Source organism: Aulonocara sp. 'chitande type north' Nkhata Bay, linkage group LG23 (genome assembly GCF_057382095.1).
Source record: "Aulonocara sp. 'chitande type north' Nkhata Bay isolate Kocher_YH1m ecotype deep benthic linkage group LG23, A_spYH_male_GT1.1, whole genome shotgun sequence".
NCBI classification, from domain to species: Eukaryota; Metazoa; Chordata; class Actinopteri; order Cichliformes; family Cichlidae; genus Aulonocara; species Aulonocara sp. 'chitande type north' Nkhata Bay.
The window spans coordinates 28,018,526-28,044,238 of NC_141365.1; the positions used below are offsets into that span (position 1 = coordinate 28,018,526).

General features: G+C 45.0%; 1 protein-coding gene and 1 long non-coding RNA gene across 5 annotated transcripts in view; one reads left to right on the plus strand and one right to left on the minus strand.

Annotated features, from left to right (window-relative positions):
• The window catches only part of zeb2b (zinc finger E-box binding homeobox 2b), a 99,290-nt gene extending 78,669 nt beyond the window's left edge, over positions 1–20,621 (minus strand). For 2 of the 4 annotated variants that reach the window (XM_086281729.1, XM_086281730.1), the window contains exons 1-2: positions 19,940–20,620; positions 18,399–18,539 (exon numbers count right to left, since the gene is read on the minus strand). In XM_086281729.1, coding sequence (XP_086137855.1) covers positions 18,399–18,471 — 73 coding nt within the window. In that variant the 5' untranslated portion in view covers positions 18,472–18,539; positions 19,940–20,620. Of the gene's footprint in view, positions 1–18,398; positions 18,540–19,939 lie in introns of all 4 variants that reach the window. The other 2 variants (XM_086281728.1, XM_086281731.1) reach the window with 2 other exon arrangements.
• Positions 19,201–22,610, plus strand: LOC147302027 (uncharacterized). The gene is made up of 3 exons (XR_015127079.1): positions 19,201–20,099; positions 20,326–20,565; positions 22,014–22,610. It is a non-coding gene; the product is annotated as an uncharacterized LOC147302027 (long non-coding RNA).
• The last annotated feature ends 3,103 nt before the right edge of the window (positions 22,611–25,713 follow it).

Genomic DNA, 25,713 nt, shown 5'->3' on the forward strand with positions numbered 1-25,713 from the left:
AGCTCTCAACCTGGCGGTAGATTAATCCATTTTTTTCCTGCTATTTTGAGTCAAGCACAACCACTATTCAATGTATAGTTTTGCCAACAATAAATGTGATAATAAAGGGGAAAATGGCTGTTTTCCTGTTTGTAAGGAGGGCTTCCCATGAATGACCTGAAAACATTAGTGTGGCTGCCTTCCTTTTGTAAATGTGTTCAGAATTGGTCGGCTTAGTCCAACTAACACAGTGAGGCTGACAAAGAAACAGTAAAAAGCTGAGGGGAGAGGAGGGAGGCAATAAACCTTTGTCAAACATTTGCAGATAGTAAGAAAAAAAAGAAAACAACGGGAGGAATCGGAGAGCGAAAGAAGCAGCAGAAAATGAAAAAAAAGAGAAAGAAAGACAGAGATAAAGAGACCCCGCGAATGAGATGACAGAACAGAGAGAGAGAGGTTGAGAAGCAGAGGGATGAGCTGTGCCTTTAATGCCCATCTGGCCCGGAGATGTAATAAAATTGACATATTGATTCCTTTGAATTTACGAATGCCTGTTTCATAAACTCCATTTCCAAAGCCGAGGCCTCTTTAGAGCCCTGTCATTTTTCCCCCAAATGGATCAATTATGTGCCCACGTAATCCTGTTACCTGAGAAACCCACGCATACTTCTCCCATTTGCGGCGCTTCACCGGGCGCACAGACTCGCATTATGTGCACATAAACAAACTCTAGGTTTTCTTTTTTTTGTGTGTGTGTGTGAGAGAGTGTCTTCACCTCCTTCCCCCCCTGCCACCTCTCCTCCTAATATTAGCGATTGTTTTCTCCCCCCTGGTGTCGTTGTGTGAGTCTCTCCCGGAGGGGTTTTAGGGAGGCTTTTCCTCTTGTTCCTCCTCTGGCTTGTTTTTGAAGTTGTAGAAAATCCCTTTCACCCCTTTTATAAACTGCAATTCTGCCACCACTACATCAACACTAACATCACATCCTATCCTCCGTTAAAAGCCATATAAAAGCATAAATTTCATTTTCAGCTGAAGGGAGGGAAAAAATGGCCGCTTCAGATCTTCTTTAAAACGTTAATCACAAAGGAAGACAGTTACAAGCTACAGGATGATTTTCTTTGATAAATACACCTTCTTCTTTCAACTGCGCCTCGAGCAATAAACAGAGAGTTTGCAGTACTACGCACAGGAGGTTTACCCCATCGCCTGTAAGATAAATACTCTTTTGTGGCACTGAGTAGCTGGTTATGAAGGCGAGACACTAGCTCAGCCAAGGATTGGGGATTTATTACTCGAGATGGTCACCTATAAGAGTAGCAGCAGCAAAAGTGAGCCTTGCAAATCATGTTTTAGCACATGAGAGGATGAAAAAGCAAAAGAGCACCAGTATAGTGAGAATATTTAAGGATCTTTCCTCGAGAAATCAACCCCTTTAAACTAGCGCCATGAGCTAAGAACTTGTAGAAATCAATTTTTTTTTCTTTTTTCTTTATAGACACAAAACTTTCTATACATTCACGTGACATTGCTATAGTACATAAATTCTGATAGCACAGGTTATCTTGAAACAAATGATGCATAAACTTGGAAGCTGTAAGATTATACAAGTATTTTTTCACAAAGAGGCTAGATGGATTGAAACCATGGAAAAGACCTCACAAAGTTAAAGAATATCCCTTAAATCAAAGATCCTTATTAAATAATACTCAATGAAAGTGGATTTTTTTTTATCTTACAAGTGTATCTACAGGGATTTCCTCATGTAGTCCATAAAACAAACTGGTTTCAGGGAACAAGAAACACAAGTGGAATTTGGCCTCTTCTCATTGGTGCAGAAACATGTTGACAACAGTTTCTGACCCGTTCTGACACTACAGGGACGGCTCTCATGCCTAACCCCGGTGAAAACAGAGGAGTCAGTATGGCTACCGCCTGGCCGGTAATAGCATAATAGGCAACTACAAGTGGTCACGGGTCAAACTGGTGCAAGTGTAAATGTTGGAGCAATACAGTGGGCTGTCAGGTGGAACGGAAATGTATGAAGAGCGACAGCAACGTCGGAGCACGGGAGCGAGCGCTCACTGAGCCACTGGATATCTATTTTACTATCTTACATTGTTGTAAAACCAAGACGGAGACAGAGAGGGAGGGAGAAAGGAGGGAGGTAGTGGGAGAAAGAAAAAAAATCAGTCCTCGATCTTATTTTCCACACTCCAGCAAGCTACAAGCGGCTCAGTTACACTACACTTGCACTGAACAATCAGTCTGGCAAAGGTTCACAAAACGACGAAATACCTTGTCACTTACTGCCTGACCTGTTCAGCGAAGTGACTCAAAGAGCGGGGGAAAAGGAAGACGAGGAAGAAGATGGACAAGGATGTAGAGGAAGGAGAGGTGGGGGGTGGGGGGGGGGGGGGGGTGTCATAAAATAATCATGAAGGAGTTCTGCTATGGGTGATGTCCATGGAACAGTTTCAGCAAATTCCTTCACGTTCTTATTCCTGTTTTGGAATATACTTGTAAGACATGTACTCCAGCTTTTCCTTTTCTTTGTTTCACCATAAAGCTGCCTCAAAGGCTTGAAAATATCAAACCTAGGATAATTTTTTTGCCCAGTGCACCACATGGAAAAGGTCAAAACGGCTTCTAAATGAGCGGTGCCCAACTTTATTTCACGAGATGTAACGTCAGAGGCCTGTCAGATATTCAGAAACTAATTTGAAAATTTATCTGGACTACTTTTACGTAGCATCATTTAGCACTTATGTTTAGGAAAATCGCTTACTGACTTCAAAGCCTAATCCATTTAACTGCTATATATTATGTTTACCGACCAATTTTAGCTCTAATACATGATACATACTTTGATATGTTCCTTTAGCTATATTTCTACCTAACTAAAAAATGCTAATCTGTAGCTTTAGCTAACTTCAACTGTTAGCTAAATTTTTAACTAATAATTACCAACATTTCATTTTAGTTTGAGGTATTTCAACTTAGGAGCAATCTTGTTCATCCATACATTTTTAGCTGTTATCAGTTTATGCCCAAGTTAGTTTAAAGTAAAAGGTTTTGCTAACTATTCACCTGCTATCATTTTAGCTAACAATTTTGTTTGTTTATTTACATTGTTAGCTAACAATAGCAATACTGATAGCTAGTTTGACCGATTTCAGTGTGTTAATCTGAAGTTTTAGCAATCCATTTCCACTTTTAGCCAGTAAATCCAATATTTTATATACCATTTTAACTAATAGTTTATTGAGTATCTATAGTTTACAATTTTATTAGCTGATCTAAACTGTTACATAACAATTACAATGGCTTTTCCATATTTCTAGCAAAAAGTTTTCATTACTATTAACTAACAATTATAGCTGTTAGCCATACTTGTACAGAGCTATTTCAAGTATCATCATTATTTTTAACTTTAATCACATATGCATTTAGTCTGTTTCTGTTGCAGGTCTGTTATATTACAGCTTAAACTTGTTCAGGACCAGTCAGTTCTTGTAATTAAAACCAATCTGTCCACATACTCCATGAGTCCATGAGGAATACTGGTGTCCATGCTTTGGAATCACTGTTCTGAATTATATACATAAATATTCCCCCACAAATTCATCCTGACATTTTCAGTATGTTTGAACAAATTACAACCACTGTGAGGCTTTAACACTAGACACCTCATGTTTTAGGATGAGAGAACTCCAGTGGATGCTGCAACAAGCATCTCTGGTGTCAAAAGCAGGGGGTAAGAGGGGTATAAAGTAGATGATTTGTCACATAGCAGCTGTGGAAAGTTAGGGGAGCTTTGAGGCTGAGTGAGAGAGGCGATTGTTAAAAAGTGAAGAGGAGGAAGAGGAGGAGGGGGGCTTAACGGGCTGACAGGCGGCTGGGTTCTGCTCACTGGACTTAATCTAAAAGAAAAAGGCCCCAGTTATGATGAAAGGTCGACAGAGTATGTCTCAGCAAATTGGCTTTCCTAGTTTTTTTTTTCTTTAAACCTTGCGCTGGCTGATGCTTCAGCTCCACCGCTGTGGAAGCCTAATGATCTCCGGCCTGCTAGCTCACCCCCTTCCTCCCACCTGTCCAACCCCCTTTCTCGGTTCAAAAACGGCAATTTCTGTGAAAACTTTAGCTGCTGATGCCACTGAAGTTTTTTTTGCTCCAAAAACCACTGCTGGTGACAAATCAGAAAAGGTCAAGCATCAAAGAAGAATTTTTTTTTATTCGGGAGCAAGGCCTGTCTTTGTCAAAGAAGAGCCACTGACAGAAGCATGTAAACTTATGCAAACTCTGACACGTTTCAAGAGAGACAGATAAAGCAGATAAATGAGACAGATAGGTCAACGGGGCGAGTTCAGAAACGGGAGATGTGACCCGGTTGCGGCCAAGTTCAGAACACGCTGGAACAGCTTGGCTCGGTCTCGTTCCAGGCCTGACATTTCTCCAAGGCCAACTATAATGATGGACAATGACAGGTAATTACTAGTGTTGGGAGGGGTGGAGAGCATACAACGAGAACTCGAGATCAGCGGTATCTGTGAAGTTTCTGGAAACTCTGAGTGGGACGAAGGACGTCGGCCAACAAAGCCCGAGCGGGGAAAAAAAACCCACAGCACCGCAGCTTCGATGTCGTGTTTTCCCTGACTTGGATTGAAAGATTTACAACCACCATTTGAGCGCTGCTACAACCAAAAAACTTCTAGGCAGATTTAGGATGCAACCTCTCCTTCCTACTTCCTCAACCCCCCTCTTATCTTACTGCTTGGAAACGATTCTCCTGACTCCCTTTTTTAACCTCTTGGAAAGAAAATATGTGTTTGCCTTTACTCGTAAAGCGGCGGTAACTAAGACAGAATACCAAGCGGCTTCGATGTTTTGCAAACAGCTTCACCTGCATGCTGGGAAACCAGTTATGTGGATGGAGGGGTTGGGGTGAGGTGCAGTGGGGTGGGGGAGTCCATGTTGCAATCTCAGCCTCTCCTTGGTGCTCCCCCTTTATAAATTACCTCATCAGTGACTGAAATTAACACCGATTCTTGCAGGCAATTTCTCAATTTCCAATGCTAATTAGCTTTCTCTCTTTACTTTTAAATTCTGTAGCACCTGTTTAGGGGGAAGACATCTTAGGCAGTGCAGGCGCATTTAATCACAATTTTAATTAACCATCCCCGTAGATGTGAAAGAGAAGCAATTATAATGCAGATGAATGATGATTTTTCCACATTAAATTGTTTTGTTTCTTCGTTATGTTGATTGCATAAATACGGAGCGACGTTCAGTTTTTATCTACTGTAATTTTGTAATTGTTTTGCGGGGAGGGAGGCGGGGGGGGGGGCAAAAAAAGGCAAAAACCAGCAGTGGAAAAGAAGGGGGTTTGGATAGACTCGTCTGTTGACAAATTGTTTCATTTAGTTAACTCGTTAATCGCTGCCGCAGTATGGGGAGGATTTGGCAGGAAGTGTCTTATTTACTTTCTTCCCCACCACCACCACCTCGGAACAACTGCCATCAACTTCCTTGCTTGTCAATCATCCCGAGGTTTTAAGGCTTTTCGAGGAGAGGGAGGAAGGGCATGTGGATTAAACCATCTCGTTTGACCTTAACAAACTATCTAACCGAGTGAAAGTCACCGGCGCGTCTTAACTCTGCCTCCCCCCTTTAACTGCTCGGCATATAGACGCAAATGAAAGCACAGATGGGGTGCGACCAAAATGGACTCATAATCTTTATGCGCTCGTGAAAATATCATTGGGTTCGATGACGGCGCTTTCGACTGCGTTTACGGCCCCTTGTTCGCGGAAACTTTGATTTTACTGTCTGAGTCACTTGAAGCGAAAATAAATAAATAAAGCAAACGTGCCACATTGCGGAGTAAATCCTTAAAATGCTTGTGTAAGCTTGGAGGTGCGACTTTTTTACCCTGAGCCACAAAGGTCAAATTTAGGTGTTGCAGGTGTTTCTGGTGTGAGTTGCACAGTTTTGGAGTGAATAATTTGAGTAAAATGGCGCTAAAAGGACCTCATGAAGGACCTGGTCCTTCATGAGGTCACTGGTTTGATTCCAGCAGAAGACACTAATCCTTTCAGGGTTGTGTCAGAAGCCGGATCAAAGAGGAGGAAGCAGCTGAAAGTAGCTTTTCATGACCAGGTTATTCAAAAAATCCACAAACATTGTGTGAGCAGTAGCTTTTAGCATGCAGGAACTATTTTCTGTCTGCTATCTACATCCGCCAGCCAAATTGAGAGGGAAGCCATTAATGAGTACGCCCTCTCATCAAAGGTAGATAAACACTTTTTCCTGTAGAGTGATGCAGGTGTAGACAGAAGACGGAGACCTGCTAGAGGAAAAATGTGATAAATTTATATATATATTTTTGTATTTTAACTTGTAGATTTATTTATTTATGCACTCCGTGCAAATTAAGCACCTTTCTTTAAATCTCCCAGCTTCCCAGGTTACATTTTTGGGAAATGATTTGCTATCAGGAGCGATCAGGATCTAGGATTTTTTTTGTACGCGCCCTTTAGGAAGCAGTTGTTTTCTCTCTTTAGCAGATTGCTGCTATAGCACAGGGGAAAAAAAAACCTCCCAGAATCCTCTTGTGTTCTGCCCCCCTTCCACCCACCCTCCGCCACCCCCAGCAACACTCATTCTCTAATCCCACTGAGCACTGCTTTCAGTTTGCCCAAAGACCATGCAGGGTAACTCCAACGGACCAGACACACACACACACACACACACATGTTCCCTCTGTGTGACACACACACATACACTTGTTCCCTATCTCTCTCACAGTCACCGTCAGTCTCGCTGTTTGCAAAAAGCATTTGGTGTTATTTTAAAGATTTATGGGATTCGCAGGAAGTTTGAGATGTATATAAGGAGCATGCCACTACTTCCGTACAACTGCAGGCCCAAGGTTGACAGTTTGATTTGAATACAACTTCCTTTTATGATTTTCGATGAATACCCTGCGTTACACTCCTCTACAAGCAAACCCGCAGGTCTTTCTCTTTTTTGAGGGATCTATCTTAAAGGAAGAAGCTCCTCTTTGAATATTAGTGGTGATTGGTTGGAGGTAAACAGAGCATTAAATCTTGCAAAACTGTGGCAAGGCCAATATGGGGACGGGGGGGGTAAGGGGGGGGGGGGGGGGGGGGGACGACAATGGCTTGGCCCCGGCATCTCCGAGGCCTTTGTTCTCGGCTTAACAAAACTCTGCCGTCACACCGTTTTACCTCAATGCTGCCCTGTCGCAACAGCCCATCAGCCCATCGGAGGCACATGCAAAGCCGAGGACAGGGAGGCAGGGAATGGGAATGAGAGAAAGGGCGAAAATATGAGGGCTAGGCTAGGGAGGCGGGGGGGGGGGGAGATTAAGATAGAAGGTGGGAGAAAAGGAGAAAGTGGCGAGGAAGGAGCGAGGAAGGAGCCAGGATGACGCAAGTAGATGAAGATAAAGAGGGAGAAGGTGTGATGGGGCGACGCAAGAGTGAAGAAGGAGCGTCAAAAATCCTCAGAGGCCATTAAAGGGGCAAGAAAAAAACAACAAGAAAAGAGAAAAAGAGCACTCACCTCTCTCGCTTAATAAGAATATATAGCAGCTGTGAGGAGGGAGGCGAGGAGGGGTTTGAGCTTCGTGTGACGTGGCTGCGACAGAACTGGAGCAAATGCGAAGAGTCGCTAAAAGTTTCATCACTAAATGTCCCACTGCGGGCCACAGCGAGGATCAGGAGGAGGGGAAAACATGTGCACCTGCGTGCCAGTGAGCATGCACAGATGGGTGGCGTATAAATACATGTGTCCAAAAATATGCAAATATGGATGCATGTTTGTGGCCCCTCTTTAAGAAGATGGCCACCACCCCTTTAAAAATATGCAAAATAAAAACTCCTCTGACTTCCTTTTTCTCCCAGCTGGTAATTAATATTCATACTTTCCTTAAAATTTATGTTTTTCGCTACGTCGTGGCTCCGAGCCGGTGGGAAAACTGCTCGTGTCAGTGGTTCCAAGCAAGAAGAAATGTGGCAATCTGGCCCAGTAAATATCCAAACTGTTAGCTATATTCTCGCTAATAAGATTTGATTCCGAGCTGACTTATTAGCACTTAACCCCAAAGCTTGACCTCCCGATCACCATCTTGGATGTAGTTCAGGGCTCTCCTTGTGTGCCGTGATTTGCCTGCTTCTTTCCTCCCTCCCTTCCTTCGTTTTCTCCTCCACTGTCAGGTTCTGGCCTGCCAATTTCCACTTGAAGCTTGACTGGGCCTGATTTGATGCAAACTACCTTGGGGTGAGCTAGGGGAGAGAGAGGGCGGCGGTGGTGGCGGTGACAGCAGCGGGGAGGACTGAAACTGATGAACAGTTATGTCAAGTCAATTTTGCACCGTTGGGAAAAGGTAACCTCTCCGTCGGGGAGGAGAAAAAGGTAACAGGAAAAAAGCAGAAAAGGGGGGCAAAAGAAAAAAAAGACAAGTGGAGTAAAAGCTGCAAGCTGTGGAGGGGGGGTAGGTAGGGTGGCAGAGGGGCGTGTAATCGCACCGGGGTGCACCCAACCCACCCTTCGCTACCTCACCTCGCCTCCCTCTGCTTAGTGCCGCTAACTGAAACGCTAACTGTCAGCGCGAGTACTAATTGCAGATGTGCCAGTCTGCCATCATAATAAAATCAGAGGCAGGGCGGACATTAAGCATGGCTGGCTCATTTGTGAGACCGCTGAAAAGGTAGCATAAATGAATATTTCATTACCTTAATTACTAAGGAATACTCCTTTCCGCCAGTCGTGGAATGAGTGTTGCTGTAACTAATTATGAAAAGTAATAACATTAGGGATACTGTGATTGCCAGTTTATAAGGCGGCGTCTGCTTGCTGTTGAGGTATAAACCATGTTGGGTAACATACGGCGAGGAGCGGAAGGAAGGAAGGAAGCGAGGGCGAACCCGTACATCTGCAAAAAAAAAAAAGAAGCGGTAGCAAAAAAAAAAGAAAGTGGGGTTTGTGGGGATGAATGGAGCACTGATTATTTACCCCAGGATGCTTGAGATTGCCAAGTGGAGGTTTTAACAGGTATGAAGGAGCTGGTGAGGTTGTGAAACTGGCTCGGTGCGTAAATGACAGCTTTCTGGCAGCGCAGGAAGCCCTTTAGTGTGCCGTTTTCTATAAATACAAACATGGAAATATGAAAGGACACATGCAATACCTGGACTGCCGAGTGCAATTTGACTAATCCTTTACCACGCAGCCCTCGAGTACCTGCATGGCTACAAAGGCCACAAGCTGCACATTTGCATCGCTTCATCATCCCACACGTCTTTGAAGTCGGCTCGATACCTCTGTCCGTTATTCACCTCTGCGGCCTGTGGGCACGCCTCCCCCCCATGCCCGACTGTAATGTATGACCACAGATAAGGTCGTGAGGGGGTGTGTGAGAAAAAAGGCAGAGTACAAGGTCTGCTTTGATGGCCATGCTAATTCCAATACCCCTAAGTAGTAAGAATAACAAAGTGGTGGAGAATTTATCTCAGGAATGCCGGAGCAAGACGGCCAGGCGATAAGGAAGTAGCTTCCCTTGGGTGGGGGAGAAGTAATTAGAGACGGCTGACTGATTAGATGACTGACTGGGATGGATGGAAGTAGAGGTAAGGGGAAATGGACTGGTTGGGCGACACAAAGGTGGGGCGAGGAGCAAAAAGGAGAGTTAGATTCCCCCTGGTTGTTCATGTTTAGAGTTTAGGCACCGATCTAATGACTTGATAGTGCAACACAAGTCTAACCTGAAGGTTTTCCAACCAAAAATGAGAAGGGAAAACACAGAAGAGAAGAGGTGAACCCTTGACTTGATAGCTACCCCCTACGGAATTCGTAAGATTTTTGAAAACCCCAAAGAATAAACCCTCAGCGATGTACAAAAACATCCCCAGGCTATCAAGCGATAAAATGTTGACTCAACCAAAGACCAGGCTGTGTCTTAGACTGAGTCACAAGGCCAAGTATGAACTCGAGTCTTCATATCGGACCAGATCTAAGTTGTCTCCCGCAAGGTTTCTAGGTCAGGAAATACCCTTTCGTCCCAACAATCCAGCGTGAACAGCATGCCATAGCCAAAAGGTCTCATCGGATTTCTCAAGACCTCAAAAGCAAGCAGCAGCTACAACCACACAAACCTTGGGTTTATCACCTCATCATGACTTCTAAAGGTCGATAATAATTCAGCCTCAGAGCTTTTTCCAATCCAAAACCAGAATCGTGCTCTGACTCCTGAAAACCAAAACTGCAACCACAACCACAAAAAGTTCGACCCTGTCAAACCTAAGCCTCCAGCTCCAAAAATCCTTAATTTACCGTCATGTATTTTACACTCAAACCCACGAACTCTTTGCCAGACCACCTTGCCGAAAAACCTTGACCTGCGCTCTTGCCAGAAAAAGCTTTTTTCTGTTGCAGACCCCCCCATCCTGTTCTTCCTGCGTGTCAGAAAGGCTGAGGACAGGCCTGTCGGTGTGATTATCCCCCCTCTACCTGAGGAGGTGTTTGTTTGACATTCGTGTTTGACAGCGACGGGACATGAGGCGTTCAGGGGAGGGGGCTCCCTCTCCAGTCAGAACCCATTAACACGTGGATTCACCTCTCAGAGTCCACTGCCTGCACCACAGATGACATTTAAAAGGGGTGGGGAGGGTGCGCTCCCTGTCCGTGTTCCAGCTCTCCTTCGTGCCAAAAGGTTAAATGAACGTCTGAATAACAAGGAGGTCGGGGCAATTTCTGACCATCTCCCTCTTTGCGCTGCAACCTCCGGTTAAGAAGGTGCTTGATCAACAGCGAGATGAAAGTGAGTGAAATTTGTGCAACCGCAAAATGACCTAATTTTGTCCTAATCTCACTTGGCAATCTGGTGCAATTAAATTGAGATAACACATCTGAATTTACTTCCACGCAAGACGGGATTGGAGCTGGGAGGGGGGGAGACCGGAGCACAAAGAGAAGCGGACAGCAAGTCCTCGTTAGAAGGAAAGAAAAAAGAGGAAAAGGTAACAAGAGGGGCGCACTTAGGTGGCAGAGAAGCGGGACACCTTCTGAATAATAAACTATGGTAAGAAAGCGAGCCCCCTGATCAAATAGCATGTTCTATTATCCAGAATTAAAGGTGGGATGGAAGCACGAAGGCGAGCGCGGAAAAAGGGACCTAGATTTCCAGATGTCACCGTGCCTTAATCTGCCGATCTGTTATTGATTGTTCCACGCGGCCGTGACCTTGCCAGAAGAGCTCTTCCACCCGACAATCAAACATACATCAAAGAGTGTGTGTGTGTGTGTGTGTGTGTGTGTGTGTGTGTGTTTGTTTCCTACTAAATGTGTGTGTGTGTGAGAGAGTGTGTGTACATGTGGCAGCGAGCAGGCGCTTGCAGATCAGCAGCGCCGACATCAGAGCAGAAAAACTGGAGGCTCCTTTCAACACTTGTTTGCACAAAGGTGTCATCTCTGAAGCAGCTGCCGCCAAATAAAAAAAACGGGGAGAGAAGAAGAAGAAATGGGGAAAAAATTATTTTAATAGATTATTTCATGAAGCTGTGCCCTGCTTTACACTTGACAGCAGCAGCGATAAGTCACGCACGCGTGCTAGCACACGAGCTCAAAGCAGCTGTGAGGTGTTTGCTCTTTTGATTAAATCTATATTTGATTCTTTGTTGCTCTATTAAGACTCAATCTTGTTTGTTAAAAGCGCTTCATAATCGGAGCTGACGCCTCGCCTCCCCCCCATTATGATCGATATTTGTGGTGTGTGTGTGGGGGGGGACTCTGAGCCGCAGTAGTCGTGATGAATGTGCAGAGAAACGGGACATTTTAGAAGAGTTGCCGTGCACACAGACGGCGCTGTTAGAAAAAAGGAAGTCAGTGTTTTTTAAGTTGTCTCTCCTTTCTTTCTTTCTCTTCGTCTTCTTTTTTTTCTGTTTTTTGCCTCTCCTCGCACCCCCCCCCCCTCCTTCCTGTGTAATTATGAAATCTGAACGTTAGTTTACACCTGCTCAGCAACCTGTCACCTGTCGCGCCCAGACTCCCTCGCAAATGGGAAAAAAGTCGTGGAAAGAATGTCGAAAAGCATTTTTAAAAAAAGAAAAAACAGAAAAATCACAGGCGTAGAAAATGCAACGACTGAATAAGTGCAAACAGCAGGAACGAGATGGAACGGATGGGCCAAATAAAGACTTTGCATCTTCACTTGAGAAAGACTCAAATGAGGCATGATATTTTTTTTAAGGGAAAAAAATGAGAAAATGCATGTTTTTTCCCTCCCTCCTCCTACCATCTTTCCTACGCGATGCATAAAACATGCCTGGGCTTAGGGTAAAGAGTGTAAATGAAAAGTCCAAATGCATGCAATTATTTGCCGGACCAGTGAAGTTTCAATTTCTGTGTTTGCTTTTTTTTTTTTATGTCCCCCCCAAAAAATGAGAGAGAAAAAACAAGAGGTGGAAGAAAACACGCATGGAGGCATGAAATAAAGTCAGGGAAGCAGGAGAAAGACATCTGAGTGCAACTTTTAGAGCGAGGAGGAGGGGGAGGGTGGAGGGGGAGTTGATAGGAGCTGTCAAATTCAGGGATGGTGGTGGTGGAATAAAAAAAAATAATAAGGAAGGAGGGGACAAGCCGGCTGCCACAAACACCTTGAAGTCTGTCACCTTTGCTCCATCTTTACTGCTGCCGCCGCCTTTACACCACCACAAACTGCCAGAGTCCAAGCAAACCGAGCTCGACCCTTACCGGCGGTTCAGGGAACAGATACAGTAAAAAGTTTTTTTTTTAAAGAGTTGCTTTTCTTTGGTCTGACGTGTCATTGCAAGCGGGTTTAAAAGCATAAAGGCAAGTCAGAGAGGGGCAGAGTTGGCTCACTATTGGCTGATTCATGCCTCGGTGTTAGTCAGGCAACGGATCCCGGCCACCGCTCTCGCTTTCATCGTTCTTGGCAGTTGCTTCGTGTTTGTGTGAGTGTGCATCAGCCCAAATACATTCTGCATGAAAAAATATATATATATGTGAGTCGAATTTTTTCAAAATTATGGGAATTTTATTTAACTAAACCCAGAAAACAAGAGAGGAGGAGGCGGCGGCAGGGATGGTCACAGCGCTCTCATGCAAAGCATTAACCCCTCCACCCCTGTTTTCTCCAACGCACGGGTTAATATCGTGGCTGCCTGGTAAGGCATTATCCAGAACCTCTCCGAACAAAAGGCCCCTTTTGCAAACAGACTCGTATTCCTCTCTCTCTCTCACCCCCCCCCCCCCCCCCCCCCCATCCACCACCACACCAACAAGCCCCAGTGTCCAAAGGTGTTTGCTGAAGTAAATCTGCCTAAATCCTGCGCAGCTTGGGCCAGTAGGGAGGGAGGGAAGGTGTACCGATAATCCTTCTTCTTAACCGAAAAGAAAGAGGAAAGAAAAAAAATAAAGAGAGGAAAGTTGTGGGTGAGGAAGGGATGAAAGGAAAACTGAAATCCAGATCACATGATACCCCCGCCTCTCCATCCATCCAACACTTTACAGCTCTGGCAATCCGACGATAACAGATAAATAATTAAAGACTGCGGCTACTATTTTATTTATTTATTTGAATTCACGTGCAAAGTTGCCGAGAAGTTGGTGCCAAACAGAGGAAGAAGAAGCAGAGGGAAAAAAAGCGCATCGTGCAGACACCTGCTCCCGACTCTTATCTCCTTCTTTGTGCACAATCCAATCGGTCGCAGCCAGGATCTTTTTCTTTTTTTTATACCTCTCTCTTCTTCTCCTCCTTCTTCTTAAGTGTGAGTGGCCACGAATAGTGTGGGCATCTCGTAACACTATCTGTCTGTCAGGAGGGGCCCGGGGACCCTTGCAATGGAGTAAGGGAGGCTATAAAAGGCTTGTAACCAGGGGACAACCAACAAACAACCACAAACACCCTAGTTATTTCTCTCCCACCACCCACCCACCTCTAGTTTTCCCCCCTTTCCTCGTCTCCCTTTTTTCTCTCCTCTCTCTCTCTCTCTCTCTCTCTCTCTCGCCCCCCTTTTCATCTCAGGCCCTTTTTTTTCTTCCTGATGCTGAATGCAAATGTGCGAGCCCTGCTGCTGGCGGCGAAAGGGGCTGAATTGTGATTAAGAGGGAGAAGAAGGAGGAGAAGAAGAAGGAGAAGAAGAAGGAGGAGAAGAGGAGCTCCTTTTCTTTGTTCCCCCCCACCCCTCTCTACTCTCCTCTTCCTCCCTCCCTCCTCCTCCCCCCGGGGGGATGTTTACCAGGAGAGACGCGGCGGATCAGATATGAAAGGCATTCAGGTCAGCATTGATGTGAGCGAAAGTGAAATCGTACCTAAGGCATTCCAAAGACCCGCGGTGTCAGGGGGTCCGGGCTCGCCGTGCCTCTGTGAGTGTGTGTTCTCTGGCCGCCAGGCGGAAAAAATATCTCCACACAAGTAGGCAGGGCGGTCGAGGAGGAAGGAGGAAGAAGAGGAGGAAGGAGTTTTTTTGGTTTTTTTAAGAAAAGAAGTGTAAAAAAATGCCTTTTTTCCCCTGGGGTGTGTGGTGCGTGTGTGTGTGTGTCTGTGTGTGTGTGTGTGGGGGGGGGGGGGGGGGGGGGGGATATAATAATAAAAATTAAAAGAAGGTGGAGGAGGGAATTGATGAAAGTTTGCTGTCCTGCGTTTAGGATGAAGGTGAGATGATCATTAGCTTCTACCTCTCCTCCTTTTTTAAAAATATGTGTGTGTGTTGGGGGGGGGGGGGGGGGGGGGGGTACAGCCACAAGCCATGCTATTTGCTTTTATCTGCCTTATCAAAGCATGAAAAAAAAGAGGAAGAAGTCGAAGAAAGAAAACGTGCATGTGCTGCAGCAACATTCCTGATTTAATTCCTGGTGGAAAGCACACGCTAAGAGGAGCAGACATCACACCGCATCTCCGAAATAAATCCCAATCACAGGAATTTTATAAGGAATAAAAAGTCCCTCCTTTTCTATTTTCCTTTGAATATATTTTTGTTTATGTTTTTGCTTTTCCTCCCTCCACAGCAATCTCATTCACAGATATATTTAGCTCCGTGCAGGAGGAATATCGGGCCTCTCGATGCCGAAGCAGTGCAGTGACAGGCAGGAGGCTCGGAGGAGTCGTCCCTGCCTGATGTCATCATTTCACTTAAAGAAAATAACGCACAGCTGAACTCTTTCTCTCTGTCCTTTCTTTCTTTCTTCTCCTGCTCTGTCTGCTGGTGCACAACAATCGCCAGCCCGTATGGGAATGGCAGCAGTGAATGGCGTGCCGTGGACACCCCCAGCCCCCCCCCCCCCCTTGTTCGCCACTATTGACGGTATAAACATGTAAATGAAACACATTACCGCTGACAATCAATTGTCCGCGAGCGCCCCGTGAAACCTCCTCCTCCTCACCCCCAACCTCTTCCTTCTCTTTTTGCTTAGTCGCCCTCACCCCCCTAAATTTTTGACTGCAGATGCTCCAAACACAACTTTAAAAAAAACAAGCAGAATAGAAGAAGAATAAAAAGATGGTTTCTTCCTCCATTTTACTCATAAATATGTGACAACATTCGCACAACTGAGGAGAAAGAGTCAGCAATAGATAGAGAGCAGGATTCGGACTGCTTCGGATTATGTAATAGGAGTATTTTGGAGGGCGAAGAATCACCGAAAAAGAAAAAAAGAAAAGGAAAAAAGAAAGCAGGATGGGAAAAGCACCTGCAACATCTGCAACATGTGTGTTTCCTCCTTCCTCCTCTCCTCGTGCAGGGAGTCCAAACTGCAAAAACAGAGTCGAGCTTTTCGTGGTTTCTTTTTTGTGTTTGATGCTGGTTGAGTAATAAGAAAATAAGGACAGGTGTGTGTGTGTGTGTGTGAGTGTGTGTGTGTGCTGTCACAGCTGGATGTGACAAGCAACACCTGGCGAAGGCCAAACTCTCAAACGCTTCACGCTGCTGAGATCGAGTTTCACAGCAGGAAGAAGAGACCCTCTCTCTCTCTTCTCCCTCTCTCTGCGGTGGTTCTAACAGTCGTGTGAGAATAAAAAAATGTCATTTCTGCGCTTTTTCATAAAAAATATTTTCCTCGGAAATCTGCAAGAGAGGCGGGTTTTTTTTGGGAGAGGGATAAGTGGCGAACTGCGCTGTTAAATACCACATGACGTGAGAGCGAGCGCAGCAACTCCAACCCTGAAGGCCAACAGTCATCTGGAGGAGAATGTCAAAGAGGGGCTCCAAGAAAGCGCTCCACCGAAGAAGAGGAGGAGGAGGAGGAAGGGGTGTGTGTGTGTGTGTTATTTCTATTTTTAAAAAAATAGTAAAAAAAAACATAACAAAACAGGTGGCACACAAATTAGAATTAGCGCACCGCCGCCTCAGAGACACCAGCTCTAATTCAACGTATATCGCATTTGTGTACATTCATCTGATTTGCCAGTTAGTGCGCCTAACTCGACATCCATCTGCTGGAATATTTAGCATTCCTCCTTCTTCTTCTTCTTCATTTTTAAATCTGTGTTTTGTGGCAGCCGAGCCGTAAACAAACCGCCATCCCCTCCGAGCGACCCGAGCCCGGGCAGGAAGAGGACAGAGAGGAGAGAGTGGCCAAGCCTCAATAAGCCTCTGAATTCCCAGAGGAGGGGGGTTGGGGGGGTGGGGGGGGTGAGGGGTTGAGGAGTGAGGAGGAAGAAGGGAATAGTAGGGGGGGGGGGTGTCATCAGAGAGGGCTTGTTTGACTTTTTTTTTTTAATAAATGTACTTTCTTTTAAAATAAGGAAAGAAGAAGAAGAAGAAGACGGGAATACGCTGCATGCTTTCCCTACAACGGATAAAAATAATCTCCCTGCAGCCGTGCCAGAGCTCTGTCAGGTTTAAGGGTGTGAAAATGATATTTGTGCTCCTATTATTATTATTTTTTTTTTATTTCCTTTTTAACCAAAACAGGTGGCCAAGGCTAAAATGCACACACACACACACACACACACACCATCACATCTCTTCCGTCCTTGTTATTCCATCTTGCCGCAGATCCAGAACGTGAGAGATCTCCTGCACTGTTGTGAGGCTCTTTAAGCGTGGAACAAAATGCTTGTCTGCCATCGATTGTGCGGGATCAATAAGTGAAATCTGATCTAGATAAATAACCTGTGGGGGCACAGTTTTCTCTCTCTCTCTGTCTTTCCTTTCTTTTAAAATTAAAAACTGCAAATAAAAACCTGCTGAATCACACACACTTACACACACACACACACACTCTCTCTCTGAGCCTGTATGGAATAATCAGGAATAACGGGGGCCAGGAAATGTCACTGCAGATTTGCCTCTTGTGGGGAAAAGTGTGGTGCAGTCAAATGGAGGAAGAAAAGCAACAAATCTCCACCTCCAGCGCTCCCCAGTCCAGACCCAATTAATGTCCAGCATTTATCGGACATGTCACCCTATTTATACAAGCCTCTCGTGCTGCCTTCACTTACTGATAGGAAAATAAAGTTGTTGTTGTTGTTGTTGTTTTTTTAATCGTTTAAAAAAAATTCAAAAAAGGAAAAAAGTGAACCAGAGAAGCCAAGTGCCACCTCCTGTGAGATATGTCCCGGAAAAGCAGCGACAGTGAGGCGTTCAAAGACTTCGAAAAATACTAATGAAAAAGAAAGAATATAAAGGCCCATTAGCGTGGATTTATTATAGAAATAGAGGGGGAAAGTGTGTGTGTGTTTTTGTGTGTGGTGGTCACGGAGTGCCAGCGCGTGGATTAAAAACTCAAAGTCACAAGACTGGACTTTTTTTCCTCCACAGCCAGTGACCGCTACACTCAGGCAGACACTCAGTCCTCCCCCATGGCCGATTTTTCTTGTCTTTTCTCTTTTTTTCCCCAAAGAGAAAGCAGCCGGCAACCGCCAAACTTTCCAACATCCACAAGTTTATTCTCACTATTTAACATTTTTGGACTTTTCTTTTGTTTTGTTTTTTTCAACACAAGCCTCCTGACAATCTTCACCCCCTCCACCCTCCCCCTCGCTTCACCACAATTAAAAGCCGCTATTATTTCAAATTATAAATAACTAAAAAAAATAAAATAAAATAAAAAAAGGACAGAGAAACTGAATCCTAGGACGCATTTACGCACACTTTCTCTCCCGGGGTAACGCTCTCTTTACATCCACGCGTAAAAACTAAATAAAGTAAATAGTCATAATAATTTATTTTTTAAGCCCGAATGAACGCGGACTCTCTCTCTCTCTCTCTCACACACACACAGACCCCTGAACCGCAGCGAGAAGCCTTGAAAGCGGGCTTACATCCAAAGATACCACCACCTCTACACTACACACACACACACACACACACAACCACCACCATCACTAACACCACAACAACAACAGCAGCAGCTTTGCGTCCCGTCATCTTTTCTCTTACCGTTTTTCCGTCTCGGGTTGGCTTGTTTTCGCCTCTTACACCTGGGGCCATCCGCCATGATCTCCTGCTTCATTGATAAGTGTGTGTGTGGGATCAGATGGCAGCTCGCATGGACTCGATTCCTTGATTTCAGCTTGAGATCTGAAAACACACACAGACACACACACCAGCACCAACAATGTGAGTTGGGGTGAAGGGAAGGAGGAGGTAGTGGTGGTGGTGGTGAAGTAGTAGAAGGAGGAGGAGGAGGGGTGTGAGAGTGATCCACATCCACTTGCGCCCCGGACGAGAAGCTGAAAATGCGTGTTGGATCGGAGGGACAGATCGTTTCAAAGAGAGAGAGGAGGAAAGAAAAAATGGGAGAAATAGGGGAAAGGAAGGAGAGGAGCGGTGAGGTGGAGGGTGGGGGGGAGATCCGTGTCCGTCTAATTTAGATTTTCAGCTGATCGGCTCAGAGATCAGGGCTGAGGACGAGAAGCGGAATTCTTCTTATTTAAAATCAGGAAAGTTTCACAGCCCGCTCTCTACCTCCTCCTCTCCGTTGTAAGCAAAATATTTAAAAAAAAAACCCACTTCTTTTAATTAAACTTCAAAACAATCATTTTCTAGTTTTTTGCGCTTTTTTAGGGAGAACAAACTCACATTTCAGTCACTCTGTTCTTTTAAAAACGGAGGGCTTTCCCTGGGATTTAAAAGTCACGCAACACCCGATAAACACTTGAGCAAAAATTGCTCTTTCAGGTTTAATAAAGTGAATCCAAACTCTGCTAATAAATAACAGATGGACGGGGGGGGGGGGGGAGAGATAATTGTTCAAATGTGCCAAAAGAAGAAGAAGAAGAAAGAGGAGAGAGGAAAGAAAGCTTTACGGCACAAATGGCGCATAAACATAAAAGTAGAAGAAGCGATTAGAGCCAAATTGCGCGTTTCGCCTGCGAATCTATCAGCGCAAATCGCCGTTACTGGGAAAAGTGGGTATTGGAGTGGAGAGCTGAGTGAGCGAGCGAGTGGGAGAAATGGTTCAAATAAGATCCAGAACGAGAGGAAATAAATAAATGAATAAAAAAAACAAAGACACCCGTACGGAATCGCCTTTTTTTTCTCCGGGTCTCCGGGGCTGTGCGGCGACAGACGCCCGACAAAAAGCAGCTTCTCCCCGACTGTCACAACCCCGCAGGACGCCTCTATAGGACACCGCGGAGGGAGACGGCGAGCAGAGCGCAGGGAGGCGTGTGTCTGCGTGTGTGTGTGGGAAAAATGTAAAAAGCGGAGGATTTTTTTTCCTTTAAAGAAAATAAAATAAATAATTTTTTTAAACCCAAGCGCACCTTTCTCCACCTGCGCAGGTAAGTCGAAGTTTCGGAGCTCCCAAACTCTGGCGCGAGCGCGTGGAAGTTGTAATATCCGACACAATTTGTCCGCGAGACAGCGAGCGACAGCGCGAGAGCGACAGAGAGAGAGAGAAAGAGAGAGAGCGCGAGAGAGGAGGAATATAAAAGAAAAAAAGAGTGGAAATGATAGAAAAGTAAGGATGCACATACCTGCTCGGCTCTGTTTTTTCTCTTTTGGGTTTTTCTTTTTGTTGTTTTGTTCTTTTTTTTTTTTTTTTTTTGCTTTTTTTTTTTAAAGGAGGGTCCAGAGGCTTCTTTTTGCGGGGAAGAGGAGCTGCGAGGACGGGCTGATAGCGGGAGCTTGGCGGCGGTGAGCGGGTCCTGTTCCACCGGTGTTGATAAAGCCTTAGAAATAAAAGCCTTAGAAATAGTTGGGAGGAGGGAGGGACCGCTATTCCTGCTAGGGCAGGTTTACAACTGATGTCTTACACCCACTCCAGGAAACAAACCTGGGTAGGGACTGACGTGTTACGCCTCTTCTAATGACATTTTTTTTTCCCTTTCCACCTCCTTTTCTTTGCCGTGCAAACACACAGAGAGAGGAGAAGCCCCCTGAAACGCACGCCACCTATCTTCACGGGAGGGGATAATTGAGGAGAGCCAAACGTGAGCATCTTTCTGGGCTCAAGTTCCCCCCTCTCTCTCTCTCTCTCTACCCTCCCTCCCTCTCTCTCTTCTTCTTCGTCTTCTTTTTTTCCCTTTTTTCTTCTTCTTATTTTTTTGGAGCGTGAAACCAACTATGTCGGGCTTCGACACGGAGTAAGAACCAGGCGACAGTGAGTGTACTTCTTTTTTTAACCCCTGTCTTCTGAGTGTTTGTGTTGCAGAGAGAAGATAGGTGGAGGAGGTGAGGTGGTGGTGGTTGGGGGAGGGGGGGCAAAAGGAAAAAAAACTCATAAGGATGATTCATTTTTATATGTGTTCGCTCGTGGAAATGTGTGCCTGTTGTTAGGAGTAATGTGGTTTAAGTCGCAGAAACAGGAGAGGGATGCTGGAGCTGGGGGGGGGGGGCAGTTACATGTGTTCTGTATTTAATTATTATTATTATTATTATTATTATTTTGTAATTGGCTGCAAAAGATTGGCGGATGTTCGGTTTTTATTTACGCTGTAAATATGTAAATTTGGTGAAAACGCAGCTTTTCCTCAATTTTATTAGTTTTTGGGTTCTGAAAAAATGTTTTCGTTTTTTAGTTAAAAATGTTAGAAATGATCATTTTCTTGTTTTCGGCTCGTCTTAATTCTTTTATTTTTTTCCCCCTCATATTTATTTTTTGATCCTTTTGGAACAAGTTTTATTCTTTTTTTTTGCGGTTCGTTTCTGGAGGTGTGTTTAAATCAATGCACCTGCGCGCAAACTCGGCGCATTATCCAACTTAAAAAACTGAAAATAAAACACGAAAAAAAATAGTCCCATGTTTGCCGGTTTGCAGGAGTCCTCGCCGTTTGTTCCCCCGATGCTTGCCGCGCAGCCTCGGCGCGTGTGTGAAGGCAGGGGGGAAATCATTACATTTTTTTCTGTTTGTTTGTTTTTATTTTAAAAAAAAAATAAAAAAAAGACCCCAACTGGAATAAAGTGAGTGTGATGTCACACCGCCACAGCCGCACGAGCCCGCGCAGGAATATCAGAGGAATATTCCGGGATGGTTCGAGTGATTTTTCCCTCTCTGTCTGTGTGTGTGTTTCTGGACGCCACTTAACAGGATGAATCCCGCATTTATTACAGAAGTCAACCATCTCTGCACCACTCACAGAGAGAGAGAGAGAGAGAAAGAGAGAGAGAGAGAGAGAGGGAGGGAGAGAGGGAGGAAGCTCCACCTTTGCAGTGCTCTGATTGGTTATGTAAATAAAGCATTATTTTGCGTCCTGTCCTCCCTGCAGTTCGCCACTGTATGGCTAATTAAATCATCAATCAAGGGGCTGAACTGGATGATTTACCCCCACCTCACCTCAACCTCCCCATCACCTCCACCACCTCCACCCCTATGCCCCCCCCCCCCCCCCCCCCAAACACTCACACCAAAAAAACAAAACAAAAACATCAGAGGTTGCAAAAGAAACTTTTGCATAGAAACCCCTCCTCTGTGTTATTGTTATTATTATTATTGTTGTTGTTGTCTGCAAGGAGAGGAAGTGTCCTCTCTCTCTCATTATTTTTGTTTTTCTGTATTTTTTTAATCACTTCCATCGTTTCTTCTCGTCTCCTTCCTTAAACCCTGATGAGGATGATGTCGTAGGAGGAAGACAAGGAACCTGAGCATGACGAGGACCAGCGAAGCTGCTTCGCCCCCCGTTGCTGTTGCTGCTCGGGGTCCAGAGTGGTTCTGGTTCCGGGTGAATTGTTGTCACGTGTAATTTGCTATCACGGTGTAAACCAAGCAGTCACGCCATAATCCCCCCACCCCACCCCCTTTTTCCTCCTCTTTCACTCTCTCTCTTACACACACACACACACACTTGAACCGCAGCTCCAGCTCTGCCCCCACTGAGTGGCACCTCTCCCACACCCCCACCCCTCCATCGTCCGTGGGGCCACCACATATTCACCGTGAAAACGGATTACAGTCGGTGTGTGACCTATAGGGGGACCTTGTGCTTAATGAATATATTGGTTTCAATGAAGGGAGGGGAGGGGAAGGGGGGGGGGGTACCCGAAACAACACATGCATGATTCATCATTTTGTGTGTGTGCGCATTACCTGCAGAATAAAAAGTGTGAGATAACTGTGCAGGTTTGAAGTGAAAATGATCAAAACGTGTGTTTTTTTATGGCTTTTTTTCTTTTCTGGAAATAAAAACAAGAACATTTCGCAGCACATTACCCGCTGTTGCTTTTTCTTTTGGCTTTCTTTCTTTCTTTTTTCTGTTGTTCCTCCTTCCTGAAGTTGAATTGTTGCCCCAGAAAAATCAATAAGTGGGAAATTCACTTGGGTTTTAATGGTTTTTAATGTCCGACGCCTAAATTGGAGCTCTGCAGTTCTGCAGCTGCCCGCCTCAGGCGTGACTGCTGATTACCGAGATTATAATCCTAATTTTCTCTCCCAGCCTCAGTGTGTGTGTGTGTGGGAGAGAGAGAGAAGGCCCACTTTTAGTTTTTTTCGACGGTGTAAACACACAAAGACAGCAGTGCAGAGGCTTCTGCAGGAACGTCTCGCAGTATTTGGAGGATCTGTCGGTCTAATTACGGCTTCTGTTTGTGCGACTGCTGAGCAGTCGGGTTACGCTCGCTGTCAGCTGCTGTTACAAAAAAAAGAGAGAGAGAAAAAACCCTCCGTGTTAATAATAACAAACGTCACTCATAGGATGCAATTTTGAGATCACAGGCGGCGAACGGGGGAGGTCAGAGGTCAAAGCAGCTGACTTTTAGTGGGTTTTCTGCAGATCGTTTTTGCCCACAGCGACTGAGTCCTCAGAAGATTTCACGTAAACGACCACAAATCAAACCTACAAAAGGCGGCGTATTTACCGCTAATGGGGCAGGAGAAAAAAATCAGCAATAAGAAGCCGAATCAGAGGCAGAGATGCGTGCTGTGCTTCAAGCAAAAAAATTCAAAATAAATAAAATAATAATAAGAAAAAGCACTTTGCTGGAATTAAAGAAGAATCTGTGATAGACGCTATTCGTTGTTACTTTCACCCGATGCTGCGAACTTCCTGCTCTAGAAGAAGCGTGCAGGGAGTCCGTCTGTAACAAGCTGACCTGTTAGACACGTTCGTGCACTTGCGGCTTAACTTCTGTCCGTGCAGGTATCCTTTGAGAAGTGATCCTCTTACAGCTTACTTTTAAACCCCACCCTTATTCTCAAAAGCTTTTACAAACATGGAATCTTTTTCTCTTTTTTTGCCTTGTGAAAATTTAATCTGCAATCTCTCTGAAAGAAAACAGAGACTACACACACACACACACACACACACACACACACACACACACACACACACACACACACACACACACACATATGTGCTAATATTTACTTCTCCTCTGGCTTCCAATTGTTCAATCAATCAAGGTTTTGTTTTAGGTTTGTAAAAATTTGCATGTGATTTTGTCCTTTGAAAATATTAATTTGCATACCTCTGTCAGTGTAAATGTGTTTGTACTTATATTAATTTCTACTCGGTGCTCACACACCCCACACACACGATGAGGGATCTGTCAGCAGCAGTCTGAGGTTCAGTATTTTTGCCCGGGGACGCTCCGACCTCTCGATTAGAAGACGGCTAGATCTTCATCCTGGAAGCTTCCTGATTTCGTGTCGGGTGGTGTTCTCCAGTCTCTCAGTGTAACGGTGTGCACTCACGCTAAACGGACAAGGAGGAAGCAAAAAATAAAGTCTTAATGTGCCTAATATAATAAAAATATAATATTATAATCTGCACTAACTGAATAAAATACAAACCCTAACCCTCACAAAAAAGTTGATTTTTGGGGGGAGTGGGCTTTTGAAAATTATTCTTCTCAGTCTTTGCAATCAGGGAACTAAAACAAATTATTATTTATATTATTTTTACATTTACACCCCCTAAAAAAAAAATCAGATGCCATTTGTCTCAGACATGGTTGGGATTAGGGTCACACACTGAGGATTACAGGTGTGCTACAACCCACTCCATCCCCGCTTTTGCCTGCAAATTGCACCCTTCGCTCTGGTGTAAATCACATCAATTAATCTGGAATAGTGTAAATAACTAAGAAAAAACCCTCCAGGATCTACGTCGACCTGTTTCCAACCTTAAATGACCAAACAACTCCCGTCTCCTCCCTGATTGGTGTGGTCGCTTGTGTTACAGCCGTGCCCGCTCTCCCCTCTCCGTGGCCGACATCACTGGCCATCTGACACCGCCGGTGTGTGCGTGTGGTTATTAACAAGGCCCACAATGTGCTAGGGATATATTTGCAGGGATCAACGTGTCTGTGTGCGTCTCTGGTTTTTGCTGCACGCTGAAATAAGGCAAGAAGGGAGCGAGAGAGAAGGATGCCATTGCAGAACACGCCTCGGGACTGTTGCATGTACATGCTGTGCATTCAACAACTCAGCCGCCAGGCGTCCCTGATTATTGGCCTAATTTAGTACTGTGAGCGTCACGTGACGCAGCGGTGATGAATCTATGCCCAGTCCGGCAGCAGCAGCATCATCAGTAGCAGAAGCAGCTCAACCAAACCTGTTACAATATGAGGGGAATACTCATTGTGGTCGTTTGTGCGTGCTGTTCTCTTATGGTTTAATTTCAGGGAGAAATAAAAGAGTGTTGCATGACAGTGATGCATTCGGGTGTGTCTGTTATCTAAAACTGACCTGTGCCGCTCAGATCTGCACCGCGAGAGCTGTAGAATCAGCCTCGTGGAGGATGACGGTGAGGGGGTGATACGCCTCATTTTGGGTCGCCGAGAGGAGTTTCACTGCTGATGACACATCAAAGAGAGAGGAAGAGAGAGGAAAGGTTTTATGTGACTACAGATCAGGTTAAAGATGCCAGACAGCAGACACATTCGGGCCAAAGCTGAGCTCGTTTTGGCACCGACGCCTCAGTCGGGGAATTGCAAGTGTCACGACACACCGATATCCATCCATTAAGGAGTGGAGCTGATGCCGAGAAAACGCTGTCAGTCGACGCCAATGCCCAGATTTGGGCGAAACTTTCAACGCTATCTGCAGTTACGCACAACTGACACGATGGAGGTCAAAGGTCAAGACGGAGGACGATCCCGACGCTGATGCATTTGGCTTGAAGCTGCTGAAACTGCTGTTTCGTGCCCACAGTTAATAGTTTAATTATTGCCAAAAACAAATCTGACACTTTTCCAAGCAAAACAATGATTCAGCGTTTCCCTCTCAGTTTGGTTCATGACATCAAAGCAGAAAATAGCCTTACAAAGAATTCTGTCCGACATGGGAAGCCGAAACTCCCCAGGGAGAAATGAG